General features: G+C 43.4%; 2 protein-coding genes across 2 annotated transcripts; both read right to left on the bottom strand.

Moving 5' to 3' along the window:
* Positions 1-82: 82 nt before the first annotated feature.
* VPS26A (VPS26 retromer complex component A) lies at positions 83-13,774 on the bottom strand. Its single transcript, XM_086467307.1, has 10 exons — positions 13,769-13,774; positions 13,069-13,140; positions 9,691-9,840; positions 7,877-7,952; positions 6,263-6,419; positions 5,548-5,712; positions 4,976-5,082; positions 3,443-3,511; positions 2,742-2,884; positions 83-1,834 (listed from the first exon to the last, which is right to left on the bottom strand). The coding sequence occupies exons 1-10, from the start codon at positions 13,772-13,774 to the stop codon at positions 1,721-1,723; spliced, it is 1,059 nt and encodes a 352-aa protein (XP_086323433.1). The 3' UTR covers positions 83-1,720.
* SRGN (serglycin) lies at positions 13,668-16,265 on the bottom strand. Its single transcript, XM_009946218.2, has 3 exons — positions 16,120-16,265; positions 14,197-14,344; positions 13,668-14,010 (listed from the first exon to the last, which is right to left on the bottom strand). The coding sequence occupies exons 1-3, from the start codon at positions 16,208-16,210 to the stop codon at positions 13,797-13,799; spliced, it is 453 nt and encodes a 150-aa protein (XP_009944520.1). The 5' UTR covers positions 16,211-16,265; the 3' UTR covers positions 13,668-13,796.
* Between the last annotated feature and the right edge of the window lie 898 nt (positions 16,266-17,163).

Here is a 17,163-nt window from a genome sequence, read left to right as displayed (position 1 = left end):
CCCCCTCCCCCGACCGGGCACGTCCGTCCCTCGGGATCCTGGAGCGACAGGGCAGAGCCAATCAACACAGCGGACCCGGGCGTTAGTGAGAATACAGCTGTTTTAATGATTCAAATAGCAGCTCAGTACGTTTCCCCTTTATTATACATGGTTGCACAATCTGAGGCTGGTTAAATACAATCAAGTTCTCAAAATCTCTTGGAGTCCTTTCCAGATTACAACATGCAAGTGACCATGAAAATATTTGGCTTTATACTTTATTCTTTAAATTTGTGAACAGGCACTTACATGAGGGAGTTAAATCTGCTCTCAAAGATATCCACATTAGAAGTATCCTAGCATAAAGTACACAGAGGCTTTGTCTGCTTTATCAAAGTGCCACAGTAATAAAACAGTTCTTACAGAAATGTAATTTCATTATTTACTTACTCATAAAGTAAGGTTACCAATGACGCTTGCACCAGAGTTGAGAAGTCTTGGTTTAAAGGCCAAGTGAACTACAAGCACAAGTAGCCTTCCACACAGCAGGCTTCACTGTATGCCCAAGCCACACATCTGATCACAGACCACATGCTCAGTTGTGAATAGATGAAGGCTAACTCCTTTAAGCTACTTCTTCAAACACTAAATGCATATGAGATGATTAAGACAAATGATCTGCTCTGCCAGACAAGCTTCTAATAGCTTTAAGGCTTGCCTGGCTTCAAAATACCTTTCCAGAAGACCATGAAAAGCTTGTTTGCCTTCTTAACAGACCCAGATGGACTAGGAGGAGGAGGATGTCCTTTGAGGACATTTTGCCTCTCCTGTCAGGACAGTGAGGAGACAGAGTGTGAAGACAGTGGAAGCATGAAGCCAGGAGGAACCACATAGTTTCATGGATTTGCAAAATAATTGATGTTACCAACATTTATTTCATCAATAAGAGATAATTACATTCAAGTACTTTACCTGCTCACCACCTGAAGGTGAAATCAGGACAACATCTCTGCCGTCACTAGTTTGGGCAATGAACCCCCAAACGTCAGGAGTGGCTCACATGAAAGGCTTAGAGAACTGCGGTAGAGAGAGAACTGGGGGAGGGAGGGCAAAGATGCTTCCTAACCTTCTTTGCTACTGACAGATACAAAGCTTCTTAGAAACCTTGGTAAGGTGTCTGAAGGCTGCACAGTTATAGTCATAGTGCATATACATGCAGTTTCAGTTAAACCCTGTCTAACACAGTGATTAGAAGTCTTCGGACAAACTCACCGTAAACCTTGATTTTTAGTGTGATTTAGTCAGTTGTGTCTTACTGTAGTTTCAAAACAAAAACAAATGCAAATAAGCATTGGAAAGAAACATGCAATAAACAACATGAGAAGAGAAATGCTTTAGTCTACACTGTACAGGTGATCAGCAAAAATCAAATATACCAGCCTACCATGCATGGAAATAACTAGATTTAAGCTTATGCATATCCAAGTGCACGTAACATTATCAAATAGATGTGCAGTATAAAATAGTAGCTTAAGAAAGTTCCAGTGTTTGAGAAAGCACTTTATTTTAAATGTATATACATACTTGAATGTTTAACTGAAGAACGCTTAGTAGTATGGTAAATGCAGCACTGCAAGATGAAGGAAGACAGTTGTAATGGGAATTTTGGCCTTCTTTTCCCACAGGCTGCTGCCATCTTTAACCTGCTGAAGCATCACAAAGTTTTTCACCTTATATCAGTTCACATTTCTGGTTGTTCAGCAGATGCTTGTGACTCTGGAGATTCAAACCGCTGGTGAAAGTTTGTTCGTTGTTTCCTCAGCTTCTCAGGAGCTTTTCTCCACAAAATTATTTCCTATTTGACAAAGCAAACACTTTTGAAACAACCATTTACCATTAAGCCAGCAGCATCAAGTATCATAAGTTCCTGATATACAAAGACTTTGGGAAAAAAAAAACAAAAACAAACAACAAACAATCCACAAAAAAACCCTGCAAAAACTCCACATCCCCATTACTTACGGAACAGTGCAGTTCATACGGAAAGTAACAGAAAGATGACACAATTATGTTTACATATTTAGTTACTGACCAAACACTTACTTTTATCAATCTTGAGCAGTAAGCTCTTCCTTAACAGTCTTACTCGCAACTTTTTTTAGTGTTAAAGGGTTCAAGAAGTTTTTCTTCCTCCTTTTCTCAAAATCCAAAGATCATGAGAGCCACCATGTGCTCCAGTCACCTTTTGGTTTCCATGTTTAATTATACTGCCTTGTCTATCCTTTAAAAGGAAGACCCTGATCTAATCCACATAGCTTCATTCCAGTGACTTTTTCGCTATTCCTTTCCTCAGCATGACCTCAACTTCTGTTACGTTTCCAGTCAAATGTCTTAGCCTTTATTGCAATTTTGAACCTGGGCTAATGCTGGGAAGGAAAAATCTATCTGCAGTAGTTTAAGAAAGCAAGCTACAGGTACATTTGTTTGCTTATTTCACCCACAAAGTGTTTTGCCTGGATATTCACCATGCAAGGTTGTTCTGTGGCATTGAGCATCCTACCCTTGCTGAAATAGTATCCATCATCCCCTTGGCTCCTTTTTGCAAGCTAAGATTTTTCTATACAGCTTCCAATACACTTACCAGCAGAAATGCTTACGCCATACATGAAGCGCAGGTGGCTTCTAATGTGCTGAACATTCAAAGCAGCACATACAACAGCCTGCAAACAACAATTCTGCAACAAGACTGCTATAGACCATACCTGCTGTTTGAAGTATCGCCTGTCCTCTTCATCCACAAGCACTAGATTTAAGAAGTACCTCACTGAAAATTTTTTGTTCACATCTCTCATTGTTGGAGTTGGGTCATAGCCTGCTAAGAACAGTCTTATAGGAATCGATTCACCTTAAAAAAGAAAGTTTCAATTAGTTCCTTAAAACTGGAGCACATTAATGCAGTTTCAGAGGACAGGCAAAACAAAGGGAGTTTTCCAAGCACTGTCTGTGCCCCTTCCTTGGTTAAGGAGAGAAAAAGACCCCACCAGCTCCAAAAAAACATCACAAACACAACTCTGAGCACAGAGGCAAGCATGAAATCAAAAGTGGGAACACTTTCTCAGTGGAAGGAAACATCATAGTCAGGCAAGACAAAAGAATCAGCACCTTGAACTCTCTAGAGTTGGTCTACACCATGGAGTCAGGTTTGCACCAAAGCGATAAAATGATCAGTCATAGAATTTCCAACGGTGAATAAGGGTAAGAATGACTAGGATCCCACGTGAAATGCCCTAAGTCAATAAAAATGTCTACTTTAAAGAGGAAAATCCACTATCATTTCAGCAACCAAAGGAGAAATGTGGTTTCTCCATGAAAAATTTATACAAGTCACTTCTCCAGATTTTTTTTTAAATACAGTCAAATACACTCAAAATGCTTACCCTTTAAAACAAGCACAGTTACTTACCTTTAACTGGTGCACCATCCATTATTTCATACTTTGCAATGGTTTCAGTCTCTGTTGTGGTACTGGGTCCTGGTGAAACAAGTTTTCACTGTGAGAACACACATTTCAGTTTTAAACATTTACAAAGCTTTACCACAGCAATTTGTACTCTGGTGCATTTAAATTACACAACACTGCATTTTTTTGCCTTTGTCTTGCATATAAGTTACACACAGCTAAAGCAAGCAAAACCCTCTCCCAGGCAGAGCACCTATTTCTTACCCTCTCCTCCCCACATTGACACAGAAGAGGTAGTACCCAGCACTTGAAACGAGCCCTAGCTACACAGGCTTTAAATAAGGGACAAGCATGCAGGATAGGACTTGTGAAACAGCTCTGTATGGTGGGCAGTGCTAGAAACTGACACTGCTAGGCCACGATCAGACTAGAAACCTGAAGCATTATCTACCCAGCACAAGAGCCAGCTTTCTCCAGAGCCTAAGATGAAGAAACCAGACTACCTAATTTTGCCACAAAAGCCAACAATAAAGTAGAGCTTTCTGCCCTTCCTCTATTGCTATGGAAGCTTTCTGATTCTCCACACAAGCAGCTCACTAAGAGCCCAGCCACTGGGGAATGAAGTCATGAGCCACAGCCTCTTACTGTCTCCCTAGTTTCAGGGTGTATGAGCCTGATCTGCAATAATCAAGCTGTTTCTGCTTCAAAGACTCTTACTTAGCCTGGAGAAGAGGAGGCTGAGGGGAGACCTTATCACTGTCTACAACTACCTGAAAGGAGGCTGGAGCAAGGTGGGGGTCGGTCTCTTCTCCCAAGTTACAAGGGACAGGACAAGAGGAAATGGCTTCCAGTTGTGCCAGGGGAGGTTTAGGTTGGACATTACAAAAAATTTCTTCACTGAAAGGGTTGTCAAGCATTGGAAGAGGCCGCCCAGGGAAGTGGTGGAGTCACCGTCCCTGGAGTTACATAGAAGCCACTTAGATGTGGCGCGTAGGGACACAGTTTAGTGGCGGTGCTAGGTTAATGGCTGGACAGAATGATCTTAAAGGTCCTTTCCCACCTAAACAATTCTATAATTCTATGATTTTTATCATATCAGCTTTAGCTGACTGTAAATGACGCAGGTCTAGAACATGAGAGATTCATGCTGATCTTTACCGAGTCCACTTTAACAGCTAATCTCTGCAGAGGCAAGGGCATCTTCAGAATGCATTTAACACCTTTTCCCTTGTTCATTATCTATCAAGCGTGATTAAGCTACTGCATATTTATGCCTTAATTCCATCTACAAGGGTTCACATTTGTGAAGCTAGCCCAACAGTCACAATCCCAGAACAATGCTACAGACTGACAATGTTGACTACTAAGTATGATTACCAAAGCACAAAATGCAAATGGTAGTCAAACACCAGTGAGAAAGAAGCACATGGAGCATTAGTTTAGCCAAAGCTGCAACTATTGACTTCACTCTCCAGGTTTGCATAAGGTTCAACCGGCATACAAGTTGCCATTTCTTTTGGACTTTGTTTCTCTTACCAATTCCAGTAATCTCCTTTTTGATCAGCTGCAACTCCATGTGCTGAATTTTTATTCTCACTAAGAGGAAATAAATTTTTCCAACAATCACATCCTTTAACTGATACCTTTAAAAGAACAGAATGGGGGTTTTCATTAAAGAATAAACACAACTTTTACACCTTCTCGAATTCAAGTTATGCAGGCAGTTACCTCATCTGCCTGTTAACTACTTAGAGCTTACTTCCCCACTAAGCTAAGCATCTCAGCCAGACCAGTGCAATTAGCACCTTTCCATCATTGCAGTATTAACAAAGGAAGTACTATAGTTATATTGAAAAAGCATAAGTGTAGAAATCAAGCCTTAAATACTTGCTAGTGACCTTCCTACTAGTACTTAAGGCAGAACAGACAAGTATTCCTCAAAGGCCATTGTGTAATTAGTAACCAAATAGCTCAACACAATAATCATTCAAAATGTTGCTTTGTATTTCAAGTCTCCAGATGCCAACGTTGTTCATCAAATATTACATACTCTACCTTTTTATCCCAAGCTATTGACTTGAATATGTTCTGTTCTAAGTAACACTTACTTTGACTTATTGTATTCAAATTCTATATGAAGACAGTCTTCAATGCCTACTTCCATTTTAATGGAGTTGTTTACATCTGGGTATGTAGCAAGCTGGTGAACAATCAGATCATATTCTTTCACCAAGTCTGACAGCCGTCTCACTATCGTCACTTTCAGAAAATACCTAGGGAGAAAGCCACCAAGTTAGCCATAATTATTCAGGAAATGCATAAGTAAAAGCCCTTATGTTCTGAAGTACAGGTATTTTGAGAGACAAGATACTCTTTTCTGCTTAGTCTTACGAGAATGTAACACACCAAAATACAAGACAAAACACTTATAGGTAGAAATGGGGGGGTGTTTTGCCTGGTTTTGGTTTGGGTTTTTGTTTTGTGGTTTTTTGTGGCTTTTGTGGTTTGTTTTTTTGTTTTGGGTTTGGTTTTGGGGTTTTTTTGTTTGGTTGGTTTTGGTTTTTTGTTTTTTTTTTTTTAAAGGAGAGACATGGACTGTCTTCACTTCATTGAACTGAAAGAATTTTATCTATACAAACAGACCAGGCAATTCCAAATAAAGTAGAAAAGGCTACACTATAACACAATCTCAACAACTCCAAAGCACACTAGTTACCGGCTGTTACACATCTGATTTGAAATCCAAAAGGAGAAAGACTGGGGGCAGCATAATTGCTAAATTATTAATTTTCTGCAGGTGAGGAGAGAAGAACAGTTACAAACCTCAGTCTGACATTGGCACCAATGTAGGATTCGTATGGCTTTTCAACCTGCATGAATTCAAAGTCATAGCTTCTGTTTTGGGTCAGTTCTCCAGGTAAGGCCAGTTCTTTCACTAAGTTTACAAATTCATGAGTATTGCTTTTGTCATTGAAGAGTTCTAAAGTTGAGGAAATTAAAGGAAAACATGTTTCAGTGTTTATTTTTAGCAAACAGAACTGTCAGTGATTTGGCAAGAGCAGGTGGGAGAGGACAACAGCGGCAATTAACTTGATTTGTTACACATATTCAACCAAATGTTTTATCCAGTTTTTCAAAGTTATCTTCTGTTTCAGCAACCTACAGTAAGCATTCCTGAAGACCTAACTGAAATTAACAGAACACATATTTGAAGCTTCACTAGCATGGCTTTTTTTTTTTTAATGACAGTTCAGCTAGCTTTAATAAGTACCTCTTGCTTTGCATCCTCTGTAATTACGATTCAAAGGATTCAAGAAGACAGAGAAGTACAAAAAGCAGTAGTAGTCTAAACCACTTCTGCATAACTCTGAGGACTTCCGAACAGTAGCACAATGGAAAGTCCCACAAACACACAAAATTAAAGAAAAACTACATCAAAGTCATTTAGAAAAAAAAATTTATACATCAGAGTAGACGAAGAACAGCCTGTACAGCTATTAGAAGGCAACAGACTAAACGAAGCTCACATGTGAGCTGTTTTTCCTGCCTCTAAATGCCTCTTTCCCATCACACTGCTGCTTTATTCTGAAAGTTTGCTTTTACAGCCCCACTGATCAACTCTCAAAGCATAAAGCAGCAAGTGTCAGAGCTCAAGTCGTATCTGCTACATAACAGTTCAGACACAGGGTACTGGAGCCTACAGACTGATCAGAAATACAGAATTTGTGAAATTCCACTCAAAGTCAATTGTATGAGGCTGAAACTTGAAGAATTACTTCCAAGTAATAATGCAAACAGCCCTCTAACAGAGAGAAGGAATTTTAGCATCAGCCTAAGGGTGCAGAGACATTACCTTGACTGTTAAGAAGCTTGACATGACCAAGATTTTTCACAGTTCAAATCTAACCAGACTTACATACAGCTATAAGAAAATGACATTGTTAATGTCAATATATTATCTTGCTAAAAAGCACAGAGAACCTGCAGAGCATCAATACTGTTTTACATTAACGGTATAAAACTAGATTTTAGAAAACCAACCACCAAAGAATTTTTAGAAGTACTTTGCTATAGGTTGCCTCATCATTTCTTTTCTATGCCTCTTCTCTTTCAGATTCAGAATTACAGACCACAAGTTAAGTTCTCAGAAATCTCTAGTGGTTCTTAATCAAACTCTTAACCAGACCGAGACAGACAGAATACTCACCATCCCAGATCTCCCTCACACGTACGTATCTTCCCTCCCAGTGACTTTCTGACTAGCACAAATTAGTACATCACTTACGTTAAAATAAGGAGGATATAATCTTCCTTTGGCACTTGTCATCCGCTAACCGCATCAGGTTGCAATGTTTGAGCCAAACTGCTGACAGTCACAAGTGCCAAGTTCCATAAACCACATGCATCTATAACATCCCCTGTATAGCTTAAACTCACCAATTTGTCCTACAAATTCAATTCTAATTCCTTGGTGCTCTAGTCTCTTCCCAAGCTGCTTAAAGGAGATGTTCACCTACCAAGGCAAAAAAAAACACGAGTTAAACTTTTTCCAACGCTTTCACTCTAATGATCTCAGTAAAAAGGAAAACATATCAGTACATGCTTATGAAAACAAGAGTCCTCTTCTCAACAGCGCTACCTGAGCTTGAAGGCAACGAAACCAAAGAGCTGATTATGAAATCAAGCATTACCAAGGCACCACTAAAGCATTTAAGAAAAATCTAATCATCCACAAGACTGAATTTAATAACTAAGCTTGAAACTTCTGACTCCCAAAATTAAGAATCCAAGCCAGAGCTTAAGAAGAGGTCACATAAGCCAGCCGTGAGCCTCTTGCCATCTTTGAAGGCAGAGCTTCAAAGCATCTTCTGACAGTCACATTTACAAGTCCAAAAAAGAACTGCCATGAAATGCACTCCTTTCAAGTCAAGTGAATTAAGTCCCTTCCTCAGCAGATAGCTAAGTATTGGTGTCAGAGAAGTCAATGAGAAATAACAGATAATGAAACCAACTATCAAGGTCTTCATTTGTGAATTTGATTCTCAGACCCCACCTCACAGGAAGAGATTCCATAAGGTTACTTTCTATGGAAACACGTAAGTATTAAGCATAAATAATGTTTTCTTAATAGAGAGTGATGACTAGAGAGATTCCTGTACCTTAAAAACCAGTACATCACCAACATCTGAGTAGGAAGTAATCCCCTTGAAAAATCCATCTTTGTGGTGAAAAGGAAGAGAGAGGTAGAGGGAAGTTGTCCAATAAATTATTTTCTTCCAGACCTCCTCATCCCACTAGGCTTGTGTTAGCCAAAACTCATCAGAAACCTCTCAGGCATCTCTGCTACAAGCGAGAAGCGCTCAGGCCAGTGAACATATGAAAGCTAGTTCCCTCAGTTTCCTGAGTTTGAGGCCCATCTTGTGAGAGTTTCACATGCCTGAAAAGATCTTTCTAGAGAACAAAGATCTTAGCATGGAAAGGTATCTTGAGAGCAGGAAGATGCCCAGTGACAACAGGTCAGTCGAGACCAAAGTAGGTATTTATAAGTCAATCTCAGAATCCAGTAACTGTCTCAAGTTTTTCTGGAGGAAAAGTGAATCATAACAAGAAATATTCAGAGTGAGAACAGCTCCAGTAAAACCAGAGTGATGGCAAGGAATTCCTAGGTGCAATACTGAAAGTAGAGAAATCGCTCTGGCAATCTCCACTTCAATTTCAACACCACCCCCCCCCCCCCTCCCCCCCCCAAGAAAAACTCTTGTTGACTCAGCAGCCAGCTGAACTTCATGTGTTGCTCCTCTTATGCAATTCCAGAAACCACTTCAGGGCATGAAACACAAGGTCTAGCTTCAGGGTATGCAAAGAAGGCTGGCTGTGCCAGCCAAAAATTACTGGTACACATGTTGAGTTGTGGATTTTGGAGTTGAAGGGGAAGCAGGGGGATCCAGTGTGTAACAGTTTTCTTGTCAGAAGCAACGATAGGATTGCACATGGTTGCACAAAAAGGTTATTCATAAATACAAGATGACCAGAAACAAATAAACAGCCACTATTCAAAATATTCCATTTTCTCAGTTGACTGAATGACTATGGTTAAAAAGACCATAAATAGGAAAACACCGTTTCCTCTTTGAATAACACAAGCTGAAATTCCAACAGAAATTATTATCAATTTTTCATTTACCTTCCTATATGCATTTGCATGCCAGAATCAGCACAGTAACTAAGCCACTTTTTTTAAATAAAGTTACCTTTCCTGAAACAGATTCTCCATCATAGAAGAGAAAATGCTTTTCTACTTTACCATCTTCTGTTTTGATTTCTGCTGTTTTTCGTGTTTCAGCATCATTAAGAATAACATCAATCTCACAAACAGGAGCAAAAAGTCCTCCAAGAAAACTCTGGAATAACAAGAATTAGGTAAGTTACTACACAGTGCACACTCCATTGTAAATACGGAATTTACTTGCAGATGTACACTATACAGTGAGGAAGAACATTTGTGCTCCCATGAAGTTACAAAGCCATTATGTATTAGAGACCCAAGAAATGGCAGTGACAAAAGACAGTTGTTCATCTAGCAAATAATTGAAATCAGGTCAGTAACAAGCAGCGACAGCTCTTACAAAATATAATGTTTATAAAATAAATACACAGCATAATTACCATTATTACTACTAAATTACGAACAAATATTTAACACATTACTGTTGCAAACACAACTTCAGTTTCTGTCACTGCAAAGTTTTCAATCACTGATTTCACTTTTTTTAAAAAAAAAATCATTTTTAAATCACACTTCAAAAAAATCTTTTTAACCAATTTATTCCATCTGGTTTAGGATTTGAGACACCATGACAAGAAAACTATGTATTGCTTTATACCCACTGTAACTTACTGCATAAACAGCAGTAACAAGGATGATCTGAAGCAAGAGGAACAACAGAGCAAAGTAGGGTGAAAAGAGCAACAGGGGATATAACACAGGCCTAAAGCAACCCCCTGGCTGGTAGAGGGGAACAAGGACTTACTTGTTGTCTCTTCCTACACTCCATAGTTCTCTTAGCAAATAAAGAGAGCATCAAGAAGCTCAAGAGGCAGTGGTTCCTCGTAAAATCTACCTTAGCTACACAACTCTGCCATCAGATAGAGCAGATGTTACAAGTTTACCTGTAATATTGCTCCAGGCACTAATCCATTATAAGTAGCAAATGTTTGTCCTCACCGTACAACAGCATTCCCTAGGCGTGAACTTTTAACCAGCACCAAACACAATAAACTAGGAGAGATCATCTTCTGAGCTTGCACAAACATTCCTGACAAGAAGCTGCAAAACATGTTAGCGACTCTACTGGAAACTCAACAAGATTAGTACAAAAGCCAACATTTTCTCCTGAGACCTAGTCACTAATCTGCTTTGATGTACTAAATCAGTACATCAACACTTCACTAATTCAGGGTGATTTTGGGTTTTTTTGGAGAAATTACACTATGTTCTCAACAGAGCACCCGCTTCAACCAGATGACTTTGGTATACATAGAACAGTCATTCTCACTTCACCAATTTAATATCAAAAATTGAGTAAGAACACATTTCAAGACATTCTAGGGATGTGAAGTTTGAAATGCAGCATTAATAACAAAAAGTCCAGAAGAAAGTTTGATCTGAATGCAACTGCTTCGCAGTAGGAACAGTGAGCGACTTTTTGCTTACTCCTACAAGTCAAGCAAAGATATGGTGCAAGCCTGAGCTATAAAACAGCGATTCACACAAGACTAAACTGACTTTGTATTTGTTCAGATAGCAAGTGGCCCTAGTTCAATCCACAAAGATGTATATAACCCTAACTGGAACCTAGTTAAATCTACTTCACATTCTCAGAGGAAAGCAGAAAGAGACGACCAACACTGCCGTCAAACATAAGACCAAACTGTCTTCCAAGTCTCTGCCAAGCACATATCCACACTAACCGTCAAAACAAGAATTTTATTTTTTTGTAATGACTGCACACTAGAACCATTCTTAAGTTTTGGCTCCTGGGACAGGGTGAGAGAGAAAGAAGACAGTTTCAACAAGAATTCAAAGTCTTTACACTATTTTAAACTGTTACCCAAGTTACTTCTGAGCATGCCCGTATTTTTTCCTCAGAAACTGTACTAGTTTTCCAGATTAGCCTTATACTTTCTTTCCCCAACTAAACAACGAAGCACATTACCTTTAAGTAAATATTATACAAGATGCTCTCACAGCACCTGTCAAATTATGAAGCTGTACCATCATTTAACAGTCAGCCAGACCTAATGTCGGTAACACATCACTTCTCAAGACACTGCCTATGAATATTTCAACTGTACCCCTTATCTCATCCAGAGAGGACAACACCACATGGAATAAAGTCATCAACAGCTGCTATCTCCTCCTGTTGCCATCAAAGATACTACTTCAGGGAAACTATGCAAAAGAAGAAGTATTTTAAGAAGCCATCATACCGCTTACTATGTTACAGCTTTAGAAAATGAAGAGAGAACTAAGGTTTCCAGAAGCTGGCCAAGCGCTAGGCTACGTTCTTGATTTCACACAAAAGACAGACACTGAAGATTCTGATACGCCAGGACCGAAATCCATCTGCATTCAGTCCTTGTGTGTTACAGCTGTACTAAAGGACTTGTAGGACTCCCAGCAGCTGATAAACTGTGCTAAAATCCCAGCCTCAACTGCATAGGGAGCCCCAAATAGCTTCTGCATGTCCAACAGAGATAGACACACACGTATCCACACGCTTCAGAAACCCAAAGTGCACTAACCGAGCCGATTCTTTAAAACACGTATGTTTTTAAACCTATACACAGCACACCGAGCGCTTTGCCTAGGCCAGGCCTGCTAAGCGCGAAGCGGCCGCTATCCCACCAGCCCTGAGGGATTACTACCCGCCGCTGTCATTTTAAGCGCTGCCTTACGGGGCTGCTGCCAGATTTACTGATGCTCCCAGGAGTAACCCAGGCACCTTCCCCAAAGCCTCCCCGGCAGCAGCTCTGTGGCAAAAATGGAAGCCGAGTGTCAGGGCTAAGTCCCGTACTGGCGAGGGCACGTGCGCACGGAGCAGCAGCAGCGGAACACCCCAAGCCTTAACCCATAAATTACATTAAAACCACCCCAAAGCTTCGTTTTCCGCCAGCTCTTGCCCGAGCCCGCTCCGCACAGCGGCGGCTCCCGTTGGCGACCGAGGCCTCCGCCGCCTCCCTCCCCGGCCCGATCCCACCCGCCGCCAGGCCCGGGCGGAGCTCGGGGCGAGGCGGGCGACGGGCGGCCGCGTGACGCAGGCCAGGGAAGGGGCGGGGGGGGACACTGGGCGCTCCGCAGCCGGGCCGGGGGGGTAGAGACAACCGGCGGTGCCGTAGAGCAAACTGCGCCCCGCTGAGCGGCTCTCCTCACGCACAGCCCGGAGCCACAGGTGGGGGGGAAGGGAGGGAGGGAAGGAGGCACCGCCCAGTGCGGCGCGGGCCAGGCCGCCACCCGAGGCGGTGGGCGGGCGGGCGCCCGCGGGGCGGCGGCGGGCAGCGGCCCCCGTAACGGCACGGCGCAGCACGGCACGGCACGGCACGGCACGGCCGCCCCCCCCCGCACTCACCATGGTGCGTGCCCCTCCGCCGCCGACTCCCGCGCCGCGCGCCGCCAGCACCAGCCGCCCCGGCCCGGGCCCCTGTCATGTGACCTTACAGACCGCCACGCCACGCCCCCCCCCCCCCCCCCCCCCCCCGCCGCACGTGACCGCCCCTCCGCCCCCCTCCACCGACCGCTCCTTGCCCGCCGAAGACCGGCCCGGGGGGGAATAGGGAGAGTCGAGGAGGGAGCGGCGCATGCGCGGCGCGAGGGCGCCGCCTAGCGGCCGGGACGCGGCACCGCGGCGCCGAGGGGAGATAGCCGTCGCCGATCGGAAATGTTTTTCGCAGGATTTTGTGCTTGTTAGGGAAACACGAGCAAGCCCGGCGCGAGGCAGCCGCTCGGGCGGGTTTTACGTGATCAGCTGAGTTTGTAAGAGCGCGGGAGGCTCCCACCGCGCAAAGGTTTTTCGTTTCTCGCCTCTGGAGCACAGGAACATCCCCACAGGTAGGGCAGGGCCCCCAAACCTCTTTTCCCCCGAATAGGACGGCTGCTCCAGCTGCAGAAAGCAAAGAGCAAGTTCAGACCGAACAAAGATTTTTTTAGTGAGTGAAAGCAATAAAGATCTTAAGGCAAAGTTTTTATTGGAGTTGGTCTAAAGCCACTTCGTGGCCGTCGCGTCAGGTCAGGCATCGGGGAAGGGGTGCAGGAGGCGAGCGAGGCCGCACCGGCATGAGGGGGCCGACGTCTGCAGCCCTACAGGAGCAGATCCTCCTCCGTTAGCTTTTGCTTCAGCTCGCTGCCACGTGGACCTGCTAGGAAGATGGGCAGCTTCGCCTCAGAGAAGCTGTCACTATCGCCGAGCCCTGACCCAGAGGATGGCTCCGATTCCATCACAGCATCAGACCCGGAGCCAGACTCCTCATCTGAGAGAGGGAACATATCGCTCAGCTCCTGGTATCTCTTCATCCTGAAACGCAGAGCGGCAGCTAGTTTATTCCAGATTTATTTTTGTGTTTGTTATCTCTTAAATGAACGCACTGAAGCCTCGCGTTCACATGGGTGAGCCATGCTGTGACAGGACTGTGGAGACAGGAATACCAGACATTTTTGTGTGCTAGCATTAATGACATGAACGTGCAGCAAATGAACTTACAGGGACGGGTCTGCCATGGGAGGAAGGATCCTGTTGGCTCCACTGGTGGACATGTAAAACCAGGGCCCCTTCTCTTCGATGCAGTTAGCGGACCAGGCATCAGGTCGGCACCTCACTCTCTTGTACCTTGCCTTCTGCATCGGAGCACCTGATCAAATCAGCCATGCGTTATTCACCGGGACCAGGACATTATTCACCAGGACCTATTAACTGTATGAGCACCTAATAAAGCTTAAAGGAGTGGAAGAAAGTTATTTGTGTGGCCTTGGATTTTGCAACTGCCAAAATCCATATTAACTCTGCAGACTTTTTTTTAAATGGCTACTGATACCCTAAGTGACATCTTGCTGTCAGAGACATCGGGTGTATCTTGCATGCAGCACCGGGAAGTCCACAGGAACTAGAAATGGAAACCCCGTGGGAAACCACTGCCTTGCACCGATGTCATAGCAGGGCTCATCCCCAGCTCAGGGCATGGCATGTCCACAGGGGACCTGTGGGCTTGGCCACCTGCAGCTCTCTCCGAAGCTAGTGAAGGTATGTCAAAATCTCCTGGGGACAAGACACCCAAGCAGAGAGCTGGCTCCTGCACCCTCCCTTTCTCTGTTGGCTCCAGCGAGGGTCAGAGCCGACTGCTTTGGCTTTGCGTGGCTCAGCGCAGCCCCTTTGAGTGCAATGGGATGAGTTTTGGTGGGGAGGTCAGAAACTCAAGGCATGCCAAAAGCCGCCTGCCGCGGGAGCAGATTTGAGGATTGCGTAGGCTCTCCGAGCACGTCGCCACAGAAGAGACAGTTCAGGCAACTCCTAGACACAACTCAGGGTTATGTAAACCCATGGTTTCAGTTCTGGTGCCCCCCAGGTGCCTGATCAGGGCTGTCACTGAAAAGCGGATCTTCAAAAAATACCAAAAGGAGAAAATAATGATTGCACAGTAAAGACAAAAACAGCGGCATTTCGTCCTTCCTCCTGGTCTCATGTAATTAATTTGTTCTGAAGCTTCCTGGCACATTCTCCCCCTGTTTGCACTTTTATCTATTTTTTTTCTTGGTTTCTTGGGAATATCTTTCTGTAATTACACTTCTCTATTGCCCTATATATTTCCATAATGTACTAGATGACTTTCAGCTACCTCCAACGCTCTTCTGTAAGAGAAAAAAGATCTCACGGGTATCATTTCCTGCTTCTTTTACAGAGGATTCCTTTTTCATACTTGTTTTCTTCTCTTAGCTTATTATTAAGAAGGTTTTTAATAATAACAGTGACAACAAAATAAGTGCAGATGAATGATTTGCAAATAAACAACATACAAAAAGCAGGCCATAATGCCTCAGAGACCAGACTACAAGTGCTAGATACCTAATGAAGCCTATCACTGTCACAGCCTTGGTTTGGGGACAAACTATACCCTACATGCTTGAAAAGCACTTCTCTTTTGCAAGAAACAAATCCACAGAGTACATGTCATCATGAATCAACATTTCCTTTTAGTTGTTTTAGTGCTGCATGTTGCAATATTGTACCAAATAAACCGTTTAATTTCCTCACACTTACAACTAGTTTCCTTCCCTGGTAACTGTTACATACTTTGTAACTACAGAACTGCATAACAGTAATAACCGGACCACTATGAAAGGAGCGGTTAAAAAAATATATATTGAAATATATGGATTGAAAATATACACACATACAGCAATGTATTTTATGAAGTCTCACAGGGGCTGGGAAAGTGACACAGAAATGCTCCACCTGCAAAAAGCACGTTTTCTTACCATTCCCCCTCCAGAAAAAAGAAACATTAGCAAAGCAGGTTTTCGGAATAGATCTCTACCCCTAGAGTTTGAAAAATTCAGAGGCTGCCGGCTTGTACTACACTGCATAGCCCAGCAAGAGGATTACTGAGAGAACAACTGCCCCCTTTTTTACCTTGCGCTGTGTATCCCATAAAGAGGATTAAGCAAATAGCCAGGAAAATCCTCCCGTTACATCTGATAAGGAGCTGCATTTTGGCCGGCATCCCCCTGCTCTCCACCAGTCTTCACCACAGCTTCACACTTCAGAAATATGACGGGGCGAGGAGATCAACGTTTAGAAAAGGTTTCCGAAACCTCAAACCCAACCCATAACCTGCGTCACCACTTCCTGATTGATGGGAGACATGTACAGAAAAGCCCAGCACTCTGGCCTCCCGGCCTCCATCACTCCAAAAAAAAAGAATCCCTACTGCCTTCGTCTCCAGTTTTGCCCAAGGGAAAAAGCAAACCCAGGACCAACCAATCCAACTGAAGGCAAGCACTGCCAGCAGCAGCTTGTGGTCCAGGTGTGCATCCCACCCAGCACCCACCCGATGCTCAGAGGGCTTCAGGGCATTCGCTGTTTCCTCTGGGAGAGAAAAAACAGCACTTCATGTCCCCCGACTTTCAGTCAACTGCATTTTTGCACCGGCACTGGAAGTGATTTTCCCTGCCTCAAGCCCATGTCCACCAGGAGGGTTAGGAGCCCACTGCTTGCAGTCAGCGCAAGCTTCACAGACTGGGAAACAACCTTTTTCCACAAAAGTAAGTTATCTCCAGAACCTCATGCCACGTTTGCGGGTTTTTTTTTTTTTTTTTTTTTTGAAAGCAGGATCTTAGATATTCACAGTAGAAGTGAAAACACGTATTAATTTAGAGAATATATTCTGGTAGAAATGAGCCAGCTTCTTTCTGAAAGGACACAGAGGATTTGCTGGGCCAGATCATCGCCGTGTGGTGCAAGCACCCCAGGGAGTGTGGCAAAGGGTTGCATGTGGCTCCACAACACCCTGTCTGGAGAACCCTTACATAGACAGATAGATGGAAGCTGCCTTTTAGCTAGCTCATGCCTTTTGCTTGCCTTTTAGTCATGATCAAACCAGGCTTGATTTCACTTTAGAATAAATTACAAACAATGAAGTTATCTAAGTGGTGGGGGGGTTTTCTTAGTCATACC

The sequence above is a fragment of the Leptosomus discolor genome, chromosome 6, assembly GCF_034619465.1.
Source record: "Leptosomus discolor isolate bLepDis1 chromosome 6, bLepDis1.hap2, whole genome shotgun sequence".
Taxonomy (NCBI): Eukaryota; Metazoa; Chordata; class Aves; order Leptosomiformes; family Leptosomidae; genus Leptosomus; species Leptosomus discolor.
Note: the sequence above shows the minus strand (reverse complement) of the source record. Positions and strands in the feature narration are given on the sequence as shown.